The sequence below is a fragment of the Alligator sinensis genome, unplaced genomic scaffold, assembly GCF_000455745.1.
Source record: "Alligator sinensis unplaced genomic scaffold, ASM45574v1 scaffold50_1, whole genome shotgun sequence".
In the NCBI taxonomy this organism is placed as follows: Eukaryota; Metazoa; Chordata; order Crocodylia; family Alligatoridae; genus Alligator; species Alligator sinensis.
In genome coordinates this window covers 632,230-654,639 of record NW_005842059.1, presented here as the reverse complement: position 1 = coordinate 654,639, position 22,410 = coordinate 632,230, and the positions used below count along the sequence as shown (strand labels likewise).

Below are 22,410 nucleotides of genomic sequence, written 5' to 3'. Positions count from 1 at the left end.
CCACAGCGCATAGAGTCCAGGAAAGAATTAAATTATGCCTAAAGTATAGTAACCGTTCATTCAAGAAACATTTCTAACGTTTTGCTCAGACATTGAAGCAAGGTATTTTAAATACCTACACACTGGACCACTGTGTTTTCCTCCGGGTTAGCTAAGGGGCTTCTATGGGTTTCTTTTTTCAGTCCCTAACTGACCACCAGAAGTCCTAAATTTGGGGCTGAAGATTCGGCAATGCGCCAGGAGACTTCAGTGTCAGGCATTGCTATTTTAAATATCTTGATGTTTAGGGCAGAAGCTGTACTGTCATTCTCTACTGGTATTTGTGACATCACATTTTAATGTAGCAAAATGAAAACCATTACCTTGCCACCAGAGCTAGTGTTGGACAAAGTAAGAATATACTTAGGATGAAAGCAAATTCCCCATGCCAGCTGCATTTTCCACCACTCAGACATTAATTACATGCTAGGAGAAAGGGGAGGGAGGTGGGTTTTTTCCTATCATCTTTTGATTTCTCCTCTGACTTCCAAGTTCCCAATCTTCAAAGGTAACCCAGATATTTTTTCTGACGATCCACCTTCAAGCTGTAAACTACCAAATGAAGCAATGGAGAAAACCACCCCCATCATTACCACAAATACACAACATTGCCTTCCACTTCCAGGTTTACTAACTGATATGATGCTTGATGATGGAAAAGTTTCAAAAGCTTAAACTTAAAAAAAATCTATTGCCACTGAACTGCACGAGATTGTTTTGAAAACTGTAGTAATACTCGGGCTCAGGTAAATGACTTTATGGATTTTGAGGTAGGCATCAGGGAAGAAAAAAGCGTTTTTCGTCATAGAATCTCGACAGAGTTAGAAAAGGAATATTCCTTAAGAAGAGCCACCCTTTAAAAATAATTACAAAAATGAAGGATTTCATCTTTCTCAGTAGATACCACACTCCTGACGGGGGCCTGGTCCACATATAGTTTATTGATGTAATAAAACAATACAGTTAGTGTTAGATCCAACCACAAAGAGCAAAAGAATGAGCAAATGAATTTTTTGTACAGTACATATAGGAAAATAAGAAGTTTGTGACAACTAGCTCTCTCTAAATAAAAAGGTTTCTAAGTATATTCAGTTATCAAAATCTACGTGAAAACATACGGATGTTAATAGCAACAAGGTGCATAAAACCGAGACATCAAATACTGAGCAACTCAATGATGTACTAGGCAACTTTGTTAACAATGCATGATGTTTTACAATCTGCTTGAAATATCACCTATACCACACGGGGTAAGCAGAACATTTAGATTTAAAGATCATACACAATATTAGCATTAAACTTCCACAACTACAGGTAGGGCATTTCTTTTTGAGCTGGCAAAGTGACTACGTTAGGAACATCAAACCCTCTCTCTAAATTGAGAATGAATCCAAATAAAATGCTGCTAGCCCTTTCCAGATAAAACCCTTCCCTTTTACTAATCACACTTATTTCAGTCGAAAGCATAATACAGCATTTAAGAACAGTTTATATTACAACGCGACTAAAACAATGACATACTCCAGGTTTAAACATGATTTCGTAGGCAATAAAACAAACAAAAAAGAAGATTCTTCTCCTTAAAAACTAGTTTTATAAATGCAGAATATATTGCATGAGGAACTGCTGGTATTTTTTTAAGAAAATATATTGTGCGATTGTGGCTACAATGCACTGCTGCAAAGCATTGTTGTGATCTTATAAAAAAATCATTAAAATAAAAATTTGTTTGGACGTAAGTAAGAACAAAAATCTTCCAAAATACCTGTGAAGAGTAGGATGGAAGCATTGCTTGTCTTACTGTGTTGACATTTGATTGATAATATTAAAATTTCGGTGCCGACCTCCCCAGCCAAAAAAATAAATATGTTTTGAAAACTTCGGCGCATATTTCAAAGCTGCTATTGCAAGTGTGTTTTAAATGTAATGGACTTAAAGTGTACCAAAGAATTATAAAAATGCACTATAATCCGAGTTATTACATAACGAACATATTAAAAAGACTGTCAAAATAAGTAGAAAGGGGATCAAAACTGAACTAACTGAATTAGTGCAGTATTGTAGCCAGGCTTCTAAAATCAGATATAGAAAATATAAATAGACTGCTTTCGGTGATGATTCACCAGTGTCCAAAAAAAGGAACAAGTATTGGGAAAGCTCAGTTAACTTGATCCAGAGCTCTGAGCAATTCTTCACCTTGTAGCAGGTTTCTGTTGCCTTGTATGGGAGCATTTACTTCGCAATCATAACTTGTAAGTTGTGGTAGTCCACTCTCATCCATCGACTGCCCTAGGAGCTTACTTGCTATATCTAAACAGGGGAAAAGAGAACGGATGAGTGTGCATTATTAACCGTGTTTATCATTTCCTCCAAGTTGTTAACAGGGGAGGCAGGTTCATCCTGCTGATAGTTTTAACGCTCAATTTGATTCAGTTCTCGCGCCCTCTCCCCATCACAAAAACACACAAAACACCAACCTGTCGATAGCAGAATGACCGTCTTTTGCTCCACTCCATTGTGGCCGTTACGTTTGCAGCCTTTTACACGTTTCCAAGAAAGCGATGCGTTTGGTCCACAATCACCTGACGACTGGAATAAAGACCCCTAAAATAAAAAGTAAAGTTACTTTTATTATTGCAAATCTAGGGCTTCCTCTTAAATTTATTGTCAAACCATCAGGACTGGTGTAACTAAGCACTGCTACGAATTAAAATTAAGTGCATTCAATATGTGGCAAAGAAAGTTTTAGGGCAATTGAGTGAAGGCCCTGTTTAAAAAGAACTTATTTCTAAGTGAACTTAAAAAGGGTACAGCTTGCCAAGCAGGATTTTGTAAAGCCAGCCACCTGTTTCAAGATTAGTGTGAATATGCATACATATACACTGCCTCTTTTCCTAATTACTACCAGTGTCAGAGCAGCAGAAAAATGCATCGAAACAAACAGACATCTTCCTCTGCAAATTAAGAGCGGTATTCCTCTTCTTCCATGGAATGACTTGTGTTCTGGGTTTTCATGTGCAATTTGCCTTTCAGAAAGGCAAAATGATTTACATAGAAATGATGGTGTGAATTTTGATCTCATTCCTATTATTTTGCTACTCAGCTCAGCTGCCCTGTACTTGCTGCCATTATGGACTCTTGAACCTTTCTATCAGAGAGAGAATTTCTTTGTAGACAAAAGAGAATCTGGGACAGATTAGCGCTCTGGGGGCTATTACTCACAGGAACGGGTAAAGAACAGAGCGCTACTTAAGCAGACAAGAGAGACAAAGGGAAGGCCAGCCACTTACAGTCATGTTTAGGACATGGATGGCAGCTGGCAAGAGTGCTGGCTGTGTTGTCTGCATCTACAAGTTATCTCATCTATGGTGTGTAGCTACTGAAGAAGATGATGGTGGAATGTTGTGGACACAAGAGACTTAAATTAAGGTGGGCCATTTTTCATTTTGGTGAAGTTCTTGGGTAAGACAAACGCATCATCTGTGTGATAAAATGAATGGCTCCATAGTCAGGAGTTTTAAAAGTTACACTTGCTGTAATGTTGCTAGTTTTGGGTACAATATGGCAGTACACTGTAAGGAACACAGCTTTTGTGACTGCCTGAGTTCTGGGCTAGCATCACTGGTTTACATCAAGAAGTTTTAGGATTAAAATGATAACGATAAATGGCAAAAACAACAAAACTCACAATTCCAACTGCTTGAAAGAGAGAACCGTCATGTTCCATTTTTCGTTTTCTTTGAGCATTATGCAAAGCTAGCATTTTGGGGCTCAGCTCCTCGTCCACTGCTGTAGACCTGGAAAAAAAACGATCCAGTCTGTTAAGAAGTTTCTACTATCCTCAGACTATGCCTTTTTATAAAGACTTTGTAAAATAGGCCAGAGAACTGTAATGTAACATGGTGCTAGCTTTCTTGGTGGGGACCTGTTATCGAGGTTTGCCCATGGTTAAAGAGAAGGCCGGCTGGGAATCTAATATGTCAGAACACTCTGAACCTAAGCAACACAGAGGCGGTTGTCCTTCTGAAAGCTTCTCTCTCCAGAAAAAAAGGAAAAAAGCTTTGGTGATCTATTATTCCTCAGGAAAGGTATGAAAACATTGATTTTTGCAAGCTCATGTGTAGACAAAAAGCTGGTTTCTATCATGCGGATTGACAATGATTTGTTATCACCATATCAACAAAAATCTCCTATAGACGACCTTAATCTGCATTTCTGAATCATAGAAAATGAGGGCTGGGGACCTCAGGAGGTCACATCTAGTCCAACCCCCTGCTCAAAGCAGGAACAGCCCCAACTAGATCAGCCCACAGCCAAGACTTTGTCAAGCTGCGTCTTTAAAAACCTCCAAGGATGGAGATTGCACCACCTCTCTGGGTAACCGGTTCCAGAGCTTCACCACCCTCCTACTGAGAGTTTTTCCTAATATCTAACTTCAACTCCCCTTGCTGCAACTTGAGCCCATTGCTCCTTGTTCTGTATCTGCCCCCACTGAGAACAGTCCAGCTCCATCCACTTTGGACCCCACCCATAGGTAGTCAAAGGCTGCTATTAAATCCCCCCTCAGTCTTCTCTTCTCCAGGCCCAGTTCCTTCAGCCTGTCCTCATCATCAGTCATGCGTCCCAGCCCTCACACCATTCTCATCGCCCTCCACTTGACTCTCTCCAGCCTGTCCACATCTTTTCTGATGTGGGGGGCCCACAGCTGGACCCAGGACTCCAGATGTGGCCTCACCAGTGCTGAATAGAGGGGAATAATCACTTCCCTTGATCTGCTGGCAACGCTCCTCCCAATGCAGCCCAGGATGCCGTTAGCCTTCTGGGCACCAAGGGCACACCATTGACTCATCTCTAGCTTATTGTCTACTGTAACCCCCAGGTCCTTTTTTGCAGAGCTGCTGCTTAGCCAGTTGATCCCAAGCCTGTAGCGGTATATGAGATTGCTCCACCTTAAATGCAGGACTTTGTATTTGTCCTTGTTGAACCTCATGGAATGTGTGTTTCCCCAGGGACAAGCAGCAGCATCACATCTTGTGCTACTGCTGCTTGTCCCTGGGGAATGCCTGTGCCACACATGCTCTGGTGTGCTGCAGGTTACCCTGAGTAGGGTACAGAAGGCTGAGGCCAGCAACTGTGCTGGTCCCAGCAGCCTTACCTGGGGCCCTGGGGGCCTCTGGGAACTGCAGCCACGGCACTTCTGCAGCAGGAAGCCTGGCCAGCAGCCAGAATGTGGCCGGTTTTGCACGATGCTGCCACGTGCTGCCCTGCTATTTTTTGGTGTGGGTTTTTTTGACCCTGGGATTTCAAAACCCCCCAACACTGCAAAGCAGCAGCATGAGGAATGCCTGCATGTGTGGTGTGTGGCGCTGCAGACAGGTCTGTGGCACCACATACACACAACCACGCTCATCTGGATGCACCTCATGAGATTTCTTTTGGCCCAATCCTCCAATTTGTCTAGGTCACCGAATCCTAGCCTGACCCTCCAGCATATCTACTACTTATTTTAAGCCGGACTTATTTAAGTTTAAACATCTCTTTGCAGGACAAGTACAATCTCTGTATTATATTATGAACAGAGCAAAAAGGCTGTAGGGCTCAGATTTAGCTTCTCTCGTAATGACCTATCACAGTGGTTCTTTACCTTTTTAGACTAAGACAATGCACTTCTCCAAAACTTTTCCACACTTAGCAGCACCGTATTTCAAAATCCAATATAAATATATTATGCTTATTTTATTCATAATCCTATTAATAATTTGGTAGTAGCCAATTAGATTGTTATAATTATATTCAGTCCGCGGACACTGCTGCCACAGCCAAGTGGCTCTGCACCACTCTCCTCCTGCAGAGGTGGATTGGGAAAATGGCTGTGGCACGAGCACGTGCTTTTGCCACAATCCTTCCTGGTCCGACCTTGCGCAGTGTCTCCCGAAAACAAAGGTGCACAGAGCAGATGGAACCGCTCCTTGCACTTGTTTTCAGGCAGCACGTTGAACTGAGAAGCAACTGCAGCAGAAAGGCATGAGGCCTGCATCACATCGTGCAGCAGGTGTGCTGTTTCTGTTGCAGCCGATTCCCAGTTAGACTACAATGTGCCTCCTTAAAACAGGGACACGTGGAGCAGTTTCACCCCACAGCAGCAGCAGCCCAGAGAGAAATGCCATTGCCACCAGGGAGAACTGCCCCATGTACCTCCTTTCTCAGGAAGCTGAACTGGGCAGGGCTGCAGCAGAAACGGATTGCCTGCCTGCATAATGCATTGCCAGCTGCATGCCTTTCTGCTGCTGCCACTTCTTGTTCAGCTCTGACACACCTCTTGAAACTGAGGCGGACAGGGCAATTTCACCCCATGGCAGACAGTGCTGGTATCACAGCACCCCAGGCATGTTCTCACAGCACCCCAGTGGGGAACCACTGGCCTACAGTGTACTTACACATGAACTTCTGGTGAGGTATCTAGAGGAGCAGCATACACTTATGAACAAGAATGGCTGGACTACTTACTTCCTAAGTATACCTCGTTGCCAGTAAAAAATACAAACAAGCATTTGGAAAATTCATTTTCAGTTTGCTGCTTAGGGGCAAAAAGCCTGAAGTCATTTACTCAGCCTTCTTCAAAGTAATACATCTGAATTTCTGCTTTAAAAAGATGCCTGCAGAAAAGCTCTACTGCATAACATGTCAAGACACCACAAAGACCCAAATTCCTCAAGATACACGAACAACAGAGCTTAGCCTTCATGTCCAAAATACCTTTTACTTAAAGTAACTGTTAACAAACTGGGCGTTCCTGGACACAATTTCTCCGTCGGGTCTAACATCCCCTTCCCTGCTCTGATTGGAGAGGCAGTTCGGCTTCGAGTCCCACCATATGGTGATGCTGGCGCGCTGCTGGTTTCACTTTTTATATGGACTGGAGATGAAGAAACAATTAGCGTCTTCACGTCATCCATGCGTTCTGTCGACACCGGCTTGATTTCGTCAGGAGTAATAGCTGGGGTCTGAGTTTGCTGAAATATGGTGATGGTGGCTGTATTCTGTGAGCCAGCAGACGCACTCTCCAGTGGAGAAAGCTGATCGAAGGAGCGTAACTGGAAGTCATCATCCATTGGGATGTATGGAGCTAACATTTCCAAGTCTAAATCCGTTTCCTAAAAGAAGAATAGGTAAATACAATTCCTAATGCATTAGAATGACATGCCACAATACTTTCAATGCCATCAATGTTCTCCCTCTTAACCCCGCTATGGAGCAATGTTCTGTAATCCCTATTTCTTTTCAGTTATGAAAACCTTTTCCCAAACATTACTGCTTTGTCTTCACTAAACTGCTCTCAATTTAATGCACTGATTTTTAAAGTCAAGGAAATGATTCTAGCCAAGAACAGAGTATTTTAGCTTACTTGTAACTGTAACTTAATGTACATACCTGAGTAGAGAATGGATTTTTCGCTTCTGTGTCTATCGCAAAGAATTTTTCCACTAATTCCAGTTTAAATTCATTAGCCATCTCATTATCCACATCAAAGCAATAGGCATTTGGACTACTGGGCTGTGAAAACAATTTAATTCCATTTTCAGTTTAGCTGTTTCAACAATACTACATTAGACTGTGCCTGTGGGTTCTCTGGAAAACAACACCAATCCAAACTCTAATTGCAAAAGTGAAAACTCAGCAGGCTAAAAAGTATTTCTGTTTATCCAAATATGCCCAAATTCTCCCCATCATACACTTTAGAGTGGCACAATCTGGGTGGGACCAGCCATAAGTGTGGCAGTAATTCATATGCCAAAGTACTGCAGCTAATGAGCTCTAGCAGTTATCTGATTCTTAAATTTCTTAAAAGAAATTCAAACTCATTATCACTTCTACTGGAGATACTGTTAGATGCACTGTAAGAGTCTTAATGTTTTCTTCTTTTTTAAGCTTTCAGAAACAAAAATAACATTTTCAAGCTGATCTTTCATGTTTTTAGGTCATGCCGTAAGTAACATTTATGATTATGTGCCCATACTCTATAAATGCAATCCAGACATGAATCTGAATGTACAGAACCCAGGCATTTGGCAGTGTTATGTTCCTTCCCACGGTGCAAAGATGCGGGTCTGTGAAGCAACAAGGGTTATTTAGGGTCATGGGAAACAGCTGTGTGTGGGACTGCTGAGATGTTCCAGTTGTTTGCTGTGGGTTTTTTATGTCAAAGGGTTTGGGCTGCTTTGCTCAGCTGCATTGGAGCATTGATGAGCTCCAGCTACGTGGAAAAGCAGTGCCCTTGGATTTAAAAGCCATAAGAAAACAGGTGAGCAGCTCTTGGAAACTAAGAGAGTTGCAAACCACTCGGATACAAAGGATGGGGGCTCTACTATATTCACATTCACAATTCACTCCACACTGATCAGAGGTCTTTATAAAGAAGTCTGCCATATTTTAATGTGATTTAGGAACAGTCATGACTGACCTCAGGTGAACTTTGGCTGGTACTTGCATCACTAGGACTGTCAGGCGTTTCTTGCATCTGAGGGATGGTAAATGAGAGGTCTAGTGGTTCCGTGTTTGGCTCCAGCTTTGACACAACTTCTCTATTGAGTGCAGGGTCAGCATTGCTACGAAGTGGCTTTGGAGTTTCAGAAGCAGGTAGTGGGGACATTGCCAAATTTATACTCTGCAATTTCTCACTGGATGAGGGGAGCATTACATCATTATACAAAGGAACTTCATCACATTGTTGCTCATCAGACTCTATAAAAATTAAAAGAAACCATCAACCTAAGTAAAGATACTGAGTGTGTCTATGGACCTCATTAAACAACATGAGCTGAAATCATTTGATTAAGGAAAGTGATACTGGGAAGTTAGTTTTTCCACATATATACTTTAAACATAAACTGACTTTACTAATTGGCAGGTTCTCCAAATTAAACACAGACCCACCGTTACTGCTGAAATCTAGCGAGATAATTGTATCTCCAGCAGCTGGTGCCAACAGCGTTAAAGCATCTGGTTCCTGTTTGAGTTTCTCAAAGAGACTGTTGGTATCTTCCACGTCAGTCTTGAATATTTTGGTCGTTTTCGTGTCAGGGCACTCCACTGGTTTCAACATGCATTCAGTTTGTCCAAGGGAGAAAATCAAGTCCTTCTGGACAATACCACTGTCAAAGACAAAAAGGAAGACTATCTTTAAAGACCACCTAACTCCTTATGGCGGATACAGGAACCATTCTGCCTGATCAATATTTTAATCTGTGTTTCGCATTTTCATAAAACTAGGAGTTGTAAAAATCACCCTTATTGCCCATTCCTCCCCTAAAATGTAATCTTCCCAACTGTGACAATATAAAAAGATAATTTTAAGTAAGCAGACAGCTGTGTCAATAATAAGCAGGTGTCAATAATTAAAGAGAAGAATTATAAAACATATAAAGCTGGGAATCTTTATAAATGTTATGTATTCTAGCAGTAGCCGTTACAGACTAATATACCATTTAGTGGAACAAGTTCTAAGAACACTAAATTGTAGACAATACTAACAACACCATCTTGAAAATTTGAAAGTCGATTAACTAAAAAACCAAAAATGTATAAACAAGTTACCCTGAGTCTAAAGAAACATATTAGATAACTGAAGATAAATAAATTACCCTGATAAAAGAATCTAAAAGACAGATTATGTTTTAAGTACTGATGTTCTGTGACACAAAACGTAAGCCACCACTAACAGAGGAAATTATGCTTTGAACTCTGAACAAAAATAATCTGGATGTCTCTGCTTTTGAACACTTCCGTTACTGTGGTACACAAAAGCCTGGCCATAATCTAGCCTTCATTTGCCTATTTCCCCACGATTAACGGGAATCCTAGATGTGTATTAAAAAGTCACTGTCCTTTTTTGTTGTTCCCTAACCTTGCAATAGCCAATTTTCTAAGCAAAAGCTTGACTTTGAAAGGCGACAAAAATACCAGAATGGATGAGGCCAAATTCCCCCAACTGATGTAAAGCGGCAGTGTCATTAGTCTGATTGGGTCTTTAATAAAAGGAACGTGCAAAAAGTGTTCAACTATCCACAGCTTACCTCAATACGTAGTTTACACACACAATGCACTGTGGTTGTGAGTTCTTAGTGTTGTATATAACAGTTGCTTGAGTTTCAACCCAAACATATCCACCTTGTTTAGCAAGCATTCTGTACTGTCCTGTGGTCACCTGCCCCTTTGTGAACACTAAAATGAAAAAAGAAAGCCAACTTTAATTTAACAAATATGCTTTCAAAGGAAAAATATGAAACAATTACTTTGAATTTGTATTTGCAAATTAAACATTTTCTTTCTATGGCTTTCCCTCCTTCTCTTCAGATACTTAAGTTAGAAATCCAGGTGTGTTTTTCCACTTACTATCGTGGTGCGTTTTGGTCAGATGATCAGAATCCAGGGCATGATAGTATTCATAGACGGAGCGACCCAATAGTTCCTCTGACTCATATCCCATCAGCTCTGTAATTCTTTAAATGGGGAGAAAAAAAGGTAAGTGAAAGCAGATATGAATTAGTTTGGAATAATACGTTGAACAGAATTAATTTAGATATTTGTGGCTCTAGGGATACTGTTCCAAACCAGAATACATTAACAGAAACAGTGGTGTGCTTATGATAGTTTCCCTTTTGCATGAAGGTAAGTTAAGGCATCTTATCTGTTCTGCTGTTTGCCCAGCTCAAAGACAGAACTCTTTCACATCCTAACCCAAAGTATTTACAGGCACTCTGTTTTACTGCTATCTGGAGTATTCATATTCCTTCATTTCTCATTACTTAGTTCTGATCTAAATTCTCTGGATTTAAAAAAAAATTTGGGCTGCTATAGAAGATAACAAAATAATTTAAATCAAATAAGTAAGATATTAAATATGCCAGCAGTTTTAAATTCAAGTAAGAGAGAGGCAGGAATCGGAATTTACAAAAATTCCAATACACATTTAGAGTATCGACAAATACTTTTAAAACAAATGTTGCATTTCCTTTAACCACTAGAGGTCAATGTAAAACAAGAGCTTGACTCGGTTTAATTGCCTATTTATAGATGCTCGGTCTGTGCACAGAAGCTGTGCTGCTTCAACCTAGTTAGAACAACACATTTTTTGTGTACAGACCAGTTCTGAGAAAAAAACGTCATTAATATGCAATAGTCATTTCAATTTAATAGCAAACTGATGATGAAGCAACTGCTTACATTACAAACCAGCTCACTGTAGTTAATTGTAGCTATTTACAGTTTCATAGTTGGTAGGGTCGGAAGGGACCTGAGCAGATCATCTAATCCAACCCCCTGCCATGGCAGGAAAGGATGCTGGGGTCAAACAACCCCGGCTAGCTGTCTGTCTAGCCTCCTTTTAAAGACCCCCAGCGAACGCCACTTCCCTTGGAAGTTGGTTCCAGATCCTAGCTGCCCTGACTGTGAAGTAGCGCCTCCTGATGTCTAGCCTGAATCTACTCTCCGTCAACTTATGGCCGTTATTCCTTGTTACTCCCAGTAGTGCTCGGGGGAACAGGGACTCCCCCATTGCCTGCTGGTCTCCCTTGGCCACTTTATAGACGGCCACCAGATCCCCTCTCAGGCTCCTCTTGTGGAGGCTGAACAGGTTCAGGTCCTGTAGCCTCTCCTCGTAGGGCCTGCCCTGCTGCCCCCTGATCATGCGGGTGGCCCTCCTCTGGACCCTCTCCATGCTGTCCTCCTGAAGTGCAGAGCCCAGAACTGGACGCAGTACTCCAACTGCGGCCTGACCAGTGTCATATAGAGGGGGAGGATCACCTCCTTGGACCTGCTTGTGATGCATCTGTGGATGCATGACAAGGTGCAGTTGGCCTTCCTGACTGCGTCCCCATGTTGGAAGCCCATGTTCATCTTGGAGTCTATAATGACTCCAAGATCCCTTTTTGCCTCTGTGCTGACGAGAAGGGAGCTTCCCAGCCTGTAGGTATGCTGCTGGTTCTTTCTCCCCAGGTGCATTACCCTGCACTTGTCAGTACTGAATCCCATCCTATTCTCATCTGCCCACCTCTGTAACCTGTCCAGATCTAATTGCAGCCTGTCCCTCCCTTCTAGTATGCCCACTTCTCCCCACATCTTAGTGTCATCTGCGAATTTGAACAGGGTGGTTTTCACCCCCTTGTCCAAGTCGCTGATAAAGATGTTGAACAGTGTGGGCCCGAGGACCGAGCCCTGGGGGACCCCACTGCCCACATCCCTCCAGGTCGAAAATGACCCATCCACCACCACTCTCTGGGTGCGGCCCTCCAGCCAATTAGTGACCCATCTGACTTTGTAGGCATCAACACCACAATCTTCTAATTTTTTAACGAGAATAGGGTGAGACCGTGTCGAAGGCCTTCCTAAAATCCAGGAAGACTCCATCCACTGCGACCTTCTCTATTAGAGATGTATCAAAACTTATCAATAAGAGGCAGTACAAAGCAATTTAGGACATGGGACTGGATTTAAAACAAGTTACTTTACTTTCAGACTTTAAATTTAACAAACCTAATTTTCAGTGATAAAATGTTGATGAAGCACATTTAGATCTGCTGTAAATCAAGTGCACATGCAAGAAGGGTTGATTCAACTGAAATTAAAAATAGCAGGTACGTGACATCTTAAAAGGTGGCTGTGTTTTGATAAAGAAAATGATTATGGGTCCTTCCAGATGAAGAATGCTAAGATTTGAGGGTGGGGGTGAAGAGAAAGGGGAAGAGGTACAATTAAAGACTCAGTCAAAAGTGTTTCGTGTTTTTTGGCTCCTACCCATCACAAACTAACAAACTATTCTTTTTCAGCACCACAGAGAGTGTCTTCCAACTTAAGTATTTTTATCATTGCTATTTAAATTAACAACCGGTTAAACTGTTTAAGAGCAGAGTCCAAAAAGGATCGTTCCCTTAATTTAATTAAGGTTTTTGAGTTTAAAAAAAAACCGCCCTACCTTTTTAAATAATAAATATTGGGAACTCCATTTTATAGTTGGGTAAAAATGAATAAATCTATCTACGAGAGATATAAAAATGGCATTAGCAAAACTACCCCGAACACACCAACATATGCATGCTTCTCAGGACTTGGGTTCAGCGTTACCTTTCATCACAATAGGAAAACTTCATATCAAGACTGTGACGACTGAGGAATGTCTTGCTGTCCAAGGGAACTTCAATATTTGATGGATGTGGAATAGGTTCGCAGATCAGCACCAAGCATGTCATAGGAGGCTTTTTATACCCGCAGTGAGTCTGATTGTTGCATGTGTCATACACACGAATATGCCCTGTGCAATGCAGTACCTACAGACAAAACACATTTTTAAAGTTAGGGTTTCTTCCTATTAGAAGAGGCAGACCAGCATTTTACTACTTTTTGTTTCATAAGAGCATCTTGCTGGGCAATGGCATCCTCTCTCCTACCCGAGGAATTAGTGTCAACAGCTGAAATGCAGCAGCTGCATTCAAGCATTGCTGTGCTACCTAATTCTTAAAAAAATATCAAGTTGAGCTGGTGACTGACTTTTCCCTTTTTAGTGCCACTGAATGAATTTGTTCTTTTCTGAAAGCTGCCTGCATAACCAATAGGCAAGTGTAACAACTCATCTGTGGCATTTTGCATCAGCAGATAGTGTCTGCTAATACTGCAGTAATATGTATTTTTCATTCTGGGTGAAGACAAGGATGGAAGGACAGAGATTAAGCGTATCCCAAATATTCTTCAAAGAAAAAACCTTGACACACATACTTTTTTCCTTCCTATAATTCAGAAATGTTTGGAGAAGAAATGAAACCATGTTTGATCATGTATGACTAATGAACTGAAAGCCACAGCTGCCTTTGTTCGTTTTGTTTTTACAGAGTGCATCCATTTAATATATTAAAAGCATTAATATTTTATCTGGAAAACAGGATGCATCCATTTTAAGAGACAATCTTTTATTCTAGTTAGGCTCTATGGAATAACTGGCACTTTTAGAGAAACAATGATGCCAGACTCCTCTCCATGGAATCACCGACCATGGTGCCCCACTATGCAAACTCACTCAGGATCGGTTATCAATAGGATTTAATATTTTACTCAAGAGCAGGAAGTTTCACATAAATGTTTTAATGATCTGACTCCCGACTTAAACTGAAAGATTACGCTGTTCAAAAGGCTCTCAGCAACTGTTGTTTCATTTTAAAAAGGTATTAAAAATTCAAATGCATCCACAGTGTATTGAAAAACCAAAGCTCAGCACATTCAGGTGCATCACTGAATAGAAGAATTTGTTCCTTGTTCACAAAAAACAAGGTGCAAGTTTCACAAAACTGACAAAGAATATTGTGACTCAAGCTGATTTTTGTACTAAATATGGCCTTTTGTACTTAGAGATCTGAAAAGTAAACTGTCTAGTTGCATCAATATTGCCTTCAATATACCCCATAGTAGTTACCTTCCATGTTGCAGATTTTATATTCACCGTCCTTCCCCTGCTAGTCAGCGTGCACTTCATTCGGAGGAAAAAACTACGCTCTGTGTTCTGTTCTTTGCCCTTTTTCACAGGACCTAATACAAACGAACAACAAGCCAAACGTGAGCACTCCGATCCCCTTCCCAAGTGCTGTGAAACTAGCTGTACAGAGAGAATCAAGGACATGAGCATAATATGGTTGAATTCTAGCTGTGAATGATGTATGTTGGGAGACCTGATCTCATTCTGAATAACAGTGGGCTTCAGATATGAGTTTTTACTGCAAGATATATATATAAAAAAAAAAGAAATGAAATTGCAGTGATCTTGTGAAAAGAGAAAAGCTACGATCCTGGTTCTCTTTCTAGCTAACCCAGTTTCAAGGCAGAGAGGAAAGCATGTGTAAATGAATTAAGGTATGGAGTTCTTCCCCACACTGACATTTAAAAGTCTTAGCAGTATTAGGGGTATTTTTGAGCTGGAGTCTATTCATCTGAATCCTCCCTAATAATTCACAGTGGGGATGAAGGAGGAGGATGGGTTAGATATTTTGCAGTACTGTTTTGCCCTATTTCTTGGTTCACTTACAATAATCCTGAATTTTAAAAACTGCTTAAATGATCTTGTCTATTGAGAGTAATGTGCTGCAAGTAGCAAGACCTCTGGCTTGGAAGGAAACTGGTACCTTGCTGTCCAAGGTAAGATTATTGTTGAAAAACACCCATAACTCATCTGGTAGACTGTTCTGTCCCCCAGTAACTGAGTAGCCTTCGCTAACCAAGATCTAGGGGCGTGTCCACGCTGCAAGAAGTTGTGTTCTTAATTTGCACATACACAGCAGGAAAATCCAAGGTAACCTGGATTTTAAATTAGGTAAATTATCATGTTTTTCCAACTGTACGTTGACCCCACGTTTTCAGGTTCAATAAGGGGGAGAAGCAGAATGCTTGCGAGTAGCAGAAATTTATCCCTTATGACAGGGAGTGCTGAAAGAGGGTTCATTTTCCGAAGTGCATTTACAGTGAATTTATATCACCAACTGAATTAATATCCAGGTCCTTGTTTTTGCTTTGACCCTGGCTTCAAGTTTAGTAATATAGTAGTCACACCCTGATTTAGAGTGGTGCAAGAAAGCAGGCCCTAAGCATTTTGTTGATGTGCAGAAATTGCTTTTGTTTAACAGTGTGATATAAAAGCAACCTTTGTTTTACAGTGTGATATAACCCATGCTAGCAAGAGCCACTTATCATAAAATGAAATAGTAAACTAGTCTTCTCACCATTTCTGTGCGTAAGCATTTCTCTCAACTCCTCATGGTCACAAGGATGAGTAAAATCGAACACACTGTGTCCAGTCAGATCAAACTGTAAGAGTAAGATGAATCTAAGTCTAGCTATTTAAAAGACTCAAAACACGCATGAGCAGACAAAATTTTGTAAGAGATTCTCAACAAGTATCATCTCTCTCACCTGTGTGAGGCCCATACACTTGTTCACGTTTTCAGACATGTAAATCATGTCGCCATCTTCAGAAAGCACCATAACAAATCCATCAAGGGCTTTTAAGTAAAAGCAGTTCAGCTCCTTTTCCATTTTGGCTTCTGTCTCCATGTCACCTATGAAACCCCACATTTTCTTATTTAAATGAACCTCAGTTATTCCACATTTTCTTGTCCAATGCTAGAAATCATTTGAAATGAACAAGCCACTCTCCAGGCTGTTCAAAGACAACAGATTTCTTTTAGATGGAGTAAACAGGAGAGCAGGTTGTTCTAATTGAGCATCTGATTCACTTAAGATCAGAAGCATTAAAAAAATAGTTTGATTAAAAAAAAAAAGTATTGCTACCAAAAACTGTTGAAGTTCCAAAATTAAAGCAACAGATCTTTCTTTTCAAGTTTACTTCAGAGTTAAAACAAGTGTCACCTGTATAACTTCTTGGTAAGTAAAACTTACTTAGCACCCCAGTAAGCAGAATTTGTTGCTATTCTCTCATTTAAACAATCACTGCCATTTGCTAGCACTGTGTTAATACTGGTTCCCTCGAAAATACTTCAAGGTATGTCTACCAAGGTGTGACTGCAGGGCCAACATCTCTAAGCTAGCTTTAAATTTAGCTAGTTTGCATACGAACAGCAGTGAAGCAGTGGCAGCAGGCTTCACTACTATTGGTAGGTGAGCTAATTTAATTTAAAGCAAGCTCTAATATGCCTACCTCTGCTGCAGTCCCATCTGATTGCAAGGCAGGCATGCAGTTAGTTAATGATATCTGAACCAGAGTACATCATGTTTCCAGTAGTTTAAACTGGGATACTCAAAGCTAGCAAACCCAAATTTACACCAGCTAGCCACAGAGAAGGCGTGTTCACTGTTTAGTTATGATCCATCTCCCAAGAGAAAAGAAGGGCACACTGGAGTATTGTTTCCCAAACCCTTAATCCTAAATTTTTTTACGAATGGCTTCTACAGTAGAGATTTTTAAAATGGTACTGGTGCTTTTGTGAGCCAATACATGTGCACATCAGGGATACAAAAAAACACGTGAGAACATATTAGTTTGGGACCCCATCACCCTGGCCGTTTCTATCAGTCTCTTAGGGCTCTGAGACTTAACAGCAAAAAGAACTTTTTTTCTGTCTTGGCTCAGAAATCCATCAGGAGATCTTTAACCAGAGTAAAAGGGATGTGAGGGGTTAGATTGTTAACATCAAAAACATTTTTACAGCATATAAAAGAATGTACTTGGGACAAGATCCTCAACCCACTGCCTTCTTAACCACCCTCTGTTTATAAGCCACAAGGACTTTTATTCACTTACCAGTATCCAACAGCTTTCTCATGCGCAAGTAGCTGATGGTCAGTCTCATAATGGAGGCCTTATCCAGATGTGCGCTCACCGTGTGAGGTAGAGGCAGCTGATGAGCAAGTTCAAAGAAGACTTCAGATTCCTTGCTTCTTCGGCATCTGGCTGCATCTCTGGATTTCTCCTTTCTGCGTTCTGAACTAATTCTGCATAAAGAAAGTTTTACGTTATTAATATAAATAGCAGGCAGTAGTCTCAGCACCAAAGATCTATTCCTTCTGCCTTGTTCTCTTAAGCCATTTTGTAGCTGTACATTAGTTGTTATAAAATCCAAGGGTTTTAAAAGAAAAAAACACTTCTACACAATGCCATATTTCTATCACGTATTTTTATACGTAATTCCTCCGACGCTTGAATCAGCAGTAATTCTGCACATTTCTGAGAAGTGTGACAGTTGTGGAATTAAGTTGATAAACGGGGGAAAAAAAGACGACATGCCAAAGTTTGTTTAAAAAAAATAAAATAATCAGCCTGTCTATAAAGAAGCATGCCCTATTGTTCTGGGAGAATATCGAATGGCCGTGCTGGATAGGAACATTTCAGGATTCCAACAGCATCTGAAATTTAAGAAGACCAAAAGAGAGCTTCTGCTATTCACCTGAGCTCTTTCCCCACTCGCCCGTTTTCCTGGGCATCACTGTCATTGTGTCTGTTGTTCAAGCCCATAATCTTGACTTTTGACTCCATTCTTCTTTGTCCACGTCTGCAAACATTGCTTATGGGCATATTTACATGGATTTTGCTGGGAGAGTTATGTTGTCTAACCCTCCTAGCAGAAACAAAGTATATGCATAGCTAAGCTGGTTAAAGGACGCGATTTTTTTGCACGCTCTTAGCTGACGTGGCTATGTGGCAAAACTTTAGTGTTAACCAAGCATAAACCTCATAGCTTTGTTATACATATTCCCATGTGGTCAGCTTTCCACCTACACTACTAAACTTTCGTGCGACCTCAGTTATTGCCTGCCTGGCCTATATGCCTTATCACCCTAAAATCCCATCCACTCTTGGTGGGGTCCAACCCTGTTTCGTGACCTCTGAGAAACCTTCTGTCACAGCACCCAGAGGCAATTCATTTTTGAATGGATAACACACAATATGCAAGTGTCTGACATACTCCTATGAAAAGATGGATTTGATTTATTTGGTTTGGGTGGGATGTGTTCACTTCCTGTTTTATTTTTTGCTTTTATTTCAGATAAACTTATGAGACAGGAGTCTTACATATGAGATAAAGTGGGGAGTAAGAAGGCACCCTCTCAGCCTGTTACCAGGCTTGCCAAAAGACAACTAAGAATATGGACTAGTTGGTTTGAACAGCTAGATCTTGCAGGTCAGTAAATTTTACACATTTCTTTTAACCTAGAAGGAAGAGTTGAAATAAAGATAATCCACTAGTTCAGTCCTCTTTGGTATTGTAAACGTATGCATGTTAGCACTATCACATTTAAACTGCTTTCATAAATCAGACTAGCCTGCGGATGTGTTTGTCTGCATGTTTGTTAAAGAGCTCATTCTTGCTAGGAGCAGATATCAAAAGGTGGGCGTATAATAGTCAAACTAAATTTCTAACTATCCCTTTAAATGAGCTTGAATTCTAGTGACCACTCCCAAAAGGCTACAAGTTTAAAGGGGCAATTTAAAAATCAAATTTAAAGCTGGTAAAAAAGCAAATGAGACCAGCAGTAGTTTCAGATAAAATTACTGCCCCAAACCAGTTGCCAATTTTGTGGTTTTTACTGAAACAAACACTTTTTCTTTCATTACGTTAAAGCCCCATCTGCGACAGAGGAAGTTGAGTCATTGCCTGACTGTGCCTGGAAAACAGCCTGACTGTAAGTTTCATCAAAATACACTAAGGCAGATTTAAAATGTCCTCCTCACATTTATCGTACGCTTCACAACTATAGCAGGTGAAAAATATCACACCCCTGCAGGAAAATATCAAGATGTAGCCGAAGAAATCTCAATACCACCAGTGACGTGTGCCAGCTCTTGGCTCATAGACAATGTACCAACAAAATGAAGAAGGGTTAAAATAGGGAAAGGGAAAAAAGGAGGACCTAGGGAATTATAGACCAATTTGCCTGACTTCAGTATTTGGGGAAATTACTAGAGCCAGTTATAAAAGTTAAATGATGAATAACTGGAGAGGATAAGCACTAGTAGCCAATATGGATTTGTTAAGAAAAAAATCTTGTCAATTTAACTTCCTTTTCTGACAGGGTAAAACATTGTGTGAATACGTGGAATTTGGTGCATTTAATATACCTGAACGTTAGCAAGGCGCTTGACATGTCATTCTCATAAGCAAGTCGGAGAAATATGGGCTAGTTAGGGATCCACCTAACGGCAATTCTAATTGGTTGAATAGCTGCAAGCGAAGCATAGCTATTAATGATGTCAGGCTGGCAAGGAGCCTTGAGTGAGATTTCCACAGGGTCCTGTTCTGGGTTGGATGCTGTTTAACATTTTTATTACTTGGATGCAGGAATACAGAATCTCATCAAAATTTGTTGGGAAGGGTTTCAAGCACTTTTCAGAATAGGATTAAAATTCAAAAGGATCTTGATAAATTAGAGAACTAGCTTGGAGAGAACAAAATGCAATCTGACCCAGACCAATATAAGGTAGTACTTGTAGAGAAAAAAACCAAATGCAGATGCAGAACGGGGATTGGCTTGGCAGTAGCACTGCCAAGAAGCATCTGAGGTTACAGCAGATCAACCTCAACAGGAGTCAGCAACTTAATTAAAAAAGGGGGGGGAGGGGGAGATTTGGGTTGTATTCAAAGAAGCATTATACTACATTTAAAAGAGGACAGAAACTGAAGAGTGAGTGATGGAGGTAAGGCAGATGAAAAGCAATGTTGAAGAAACTAGGTATGTTTAGTTTGAAGGAAAGGAGATTAAAGGGTGGGGGGTGCAGAAGGCTGATAGCCAATTTTCAAATATTTGAAGGCAGCTATTTAGAAGATGGAGAAACACTTGCTCTCCCCTGCGACAGAGGTCAGGACAGGAGGCAAGGTTTAAATTACAGCAAAGCAGGTTTAGATCAAATCCCAGGAGAAAACATCCTAGCTGCAAGACCTGCAGAACAAGAGAATAAATTGCTTTGAATCTCTTTCACTGGAGGATGCTTAAGGGATGGCAAATAATGAATCTGACCAGAGGTTTGTAAGTGATGATCCTTCCCACCTCTTCTAGTCTTACAATTTATACTGGTTTCTATTTAAGACAGATAACAGGTAGCAAAACGGTATTAAAGGGAGAATTCTCATAACAGCAAATTGGCCTGTTACGTTTCCTCGAGATTGGTTACTAGCAGTTTTCATTGTATGGTTACATCCCTGTCCTACTTTCAGACTGGAGACAGCTGTAATGTTAGTTGTATGTTGGCGCCCATTTCCTACGCAGCCCAACAGGACCACTGCAGGACACTGCTGGAAAGCGAACGCAGACAGCGTGACGGACAAAAATCACAAGTCCAAAAACTAAAACTTTTGCCACTTTAATAACTTCCAGTTTCATGTGAACTGGTAGCACATGACTATTTTCTCTTTTGATGGGGGGCAAGACTGGATTCAGAGTTAAGAAAAAAATAATTACAGATTTTAAAATATTAATATATTCTCACCAAGATAGTACGCAGTGAAGACTGCTACTCGGAGGCATCTGGAAAGCTTAATAGATATCAAATGAGCCAACTAACTGGATAATTCTTATAAACTGCTTTGCGTATTAAAGAACTGGCATGTACAAGGCTCTTTAAATACACCTTGTTATTTTTAAAGGAAAGCATGAATTAGGAATCAAGTCCCTGTATTACAATTTTGCCTCGTATTTTAGACTCTTAACTCAGTGGATACTTTTGCTCCTATAATACCATACCATATTGCCTGAATCTATAGGCTTCCTAATATATAGGTACATCCTGAAAAGACAGCTTTATAAGCTTGACCTTTAAAATATGACCTGAAAATATGGTGAGCGTATGACCTCACACTTTAGATCTTTTAACACTGGTTTAACATTTACTTCTGCAGTCCTGGTTCAAAGATCTTTCTTTTTGAAGCGAGATTTGGGAGTGAGGGGAAACCAGGCAGCATTCAGGACTCTTCTGACCCTTTTCTTGGGGTATCCACATTTCTTAGATGGGGGTATAACAAGTTGTGTTGCTTGGGAAGGATTCACCCCAGGCACCAATATATTTCCTTTTCTATCGCTGAGTTTCCCTATTCTGAAAGAAGGTCTAGAGCTTCAGGAACAGCAATTCCAGCTCTATCAACTTTCTTCTCAATTAAAAAAAAATGTTTTTAAATCTCTGAAGTTGAAGGCATTACCTGGAGTGAGATGGAAAATGCCAATTTCTCAAAGACACAGGCAGGCAATAACTTGCACATGCCAAGCCTGTATCTGCGTGCAGGTAGTGAGAGTGGAACCTAATCTTGCCGGATGGGCCTCCTCCCTTCTTCATTCCCTGGAAAGCCTTGCACCCAATGAGCTTTTCTTCAGAAAGCTTGAAGCACTACTGAGCTTTTCACATATTTTCATGGCTTTATCTTATTTCAGCTTATTTGGCAGCAGCATCCAACAGAATGTAAGCACGCTTGAGAAATGATCTCAGAAATTGTTCACAACCACGGTTTCATTTGAAGGCACTCTGAAAGGTTTTGTTCATCTGTAACACCTCCACATCTGTAAACGTGCCAAGAATAAGAATTGTATAAGACAAAACTAAACACTTATAATCTTTCTATACTGAGAGAATAAAAAAGACCCCTGTCTGAACCTTGGGAGGTATACCCAGTGAAGAATGGGACAAAATCTTCAGAAATGCCCAGGCTGTTGGGGAAACAACATACACTCTTGATTTCCTATACATCTACGGAGTGGCAAGCATTTATTTCTGTTTCGCATTTTTGCCATGCTGAAAATTGCAGAGAGAAACTTAAAAGCTGGCCATGTATGACAAGGCATGGAAACCACGATTCCATGACCTTACTGGTGTTGTAAAGCCATGACCCAATGCAG

General features: G+C 40.6%; 1 protein-coding gene and 1 long non-coding RNA gene across 2 annotated transcripts; one reads left to right on the top strand and one right to left on the bottom strand.

The window, feature by feature from the left end:
* Positions 1–928: 928 nt before the first annotated feature.
* Positions 929–22,047, bottom strand: HIF1A (hypoxia inducible factor 1 subunit alpha). The gene is made up of 15 exons (XM_006023103.3): positions 21,720–22,047; positions 17,333–17,523; positions 15,985–16,130; positions 15,795–15,879; positions 14,498–14,610; positions 13,159–13,361; positions 10,432–10,538; positions 10,113–10,260; positions 8,974–9,191; positions 8,501–8,781; positions 7,471–7,593; positions 6,796–7,193; positions 3,728–3,836; positions 2,517–2,643; positions 929–2,349 (listed from the first exon to the last, which is right to left on the bottom strand). Exons 1-15 carry the CDS (start codon positions 21,851–21,853, stop codon positions 2,198–2,200), a joined length of 2,535 nt encoding a protein of 844 aa, XP_006023165.1. The 5' UTR covers positions 21,854–22,047; the 3' UTR covers positions 929–2,197.
* On the top strand, positions 18,233–21,711 carry LOC106722171. The gene is made up of 3 exons (XR_003093932.1): positions 18,233–18,710; positions 19,152–19,212; positions 20,742–21,711. It is a non-coding gene; the product is annotated as an uncharacterized LOC106722171 (long non-coding RNA).
* Positions 22,048–22,410: the final 363 nt, after the last annotated feature.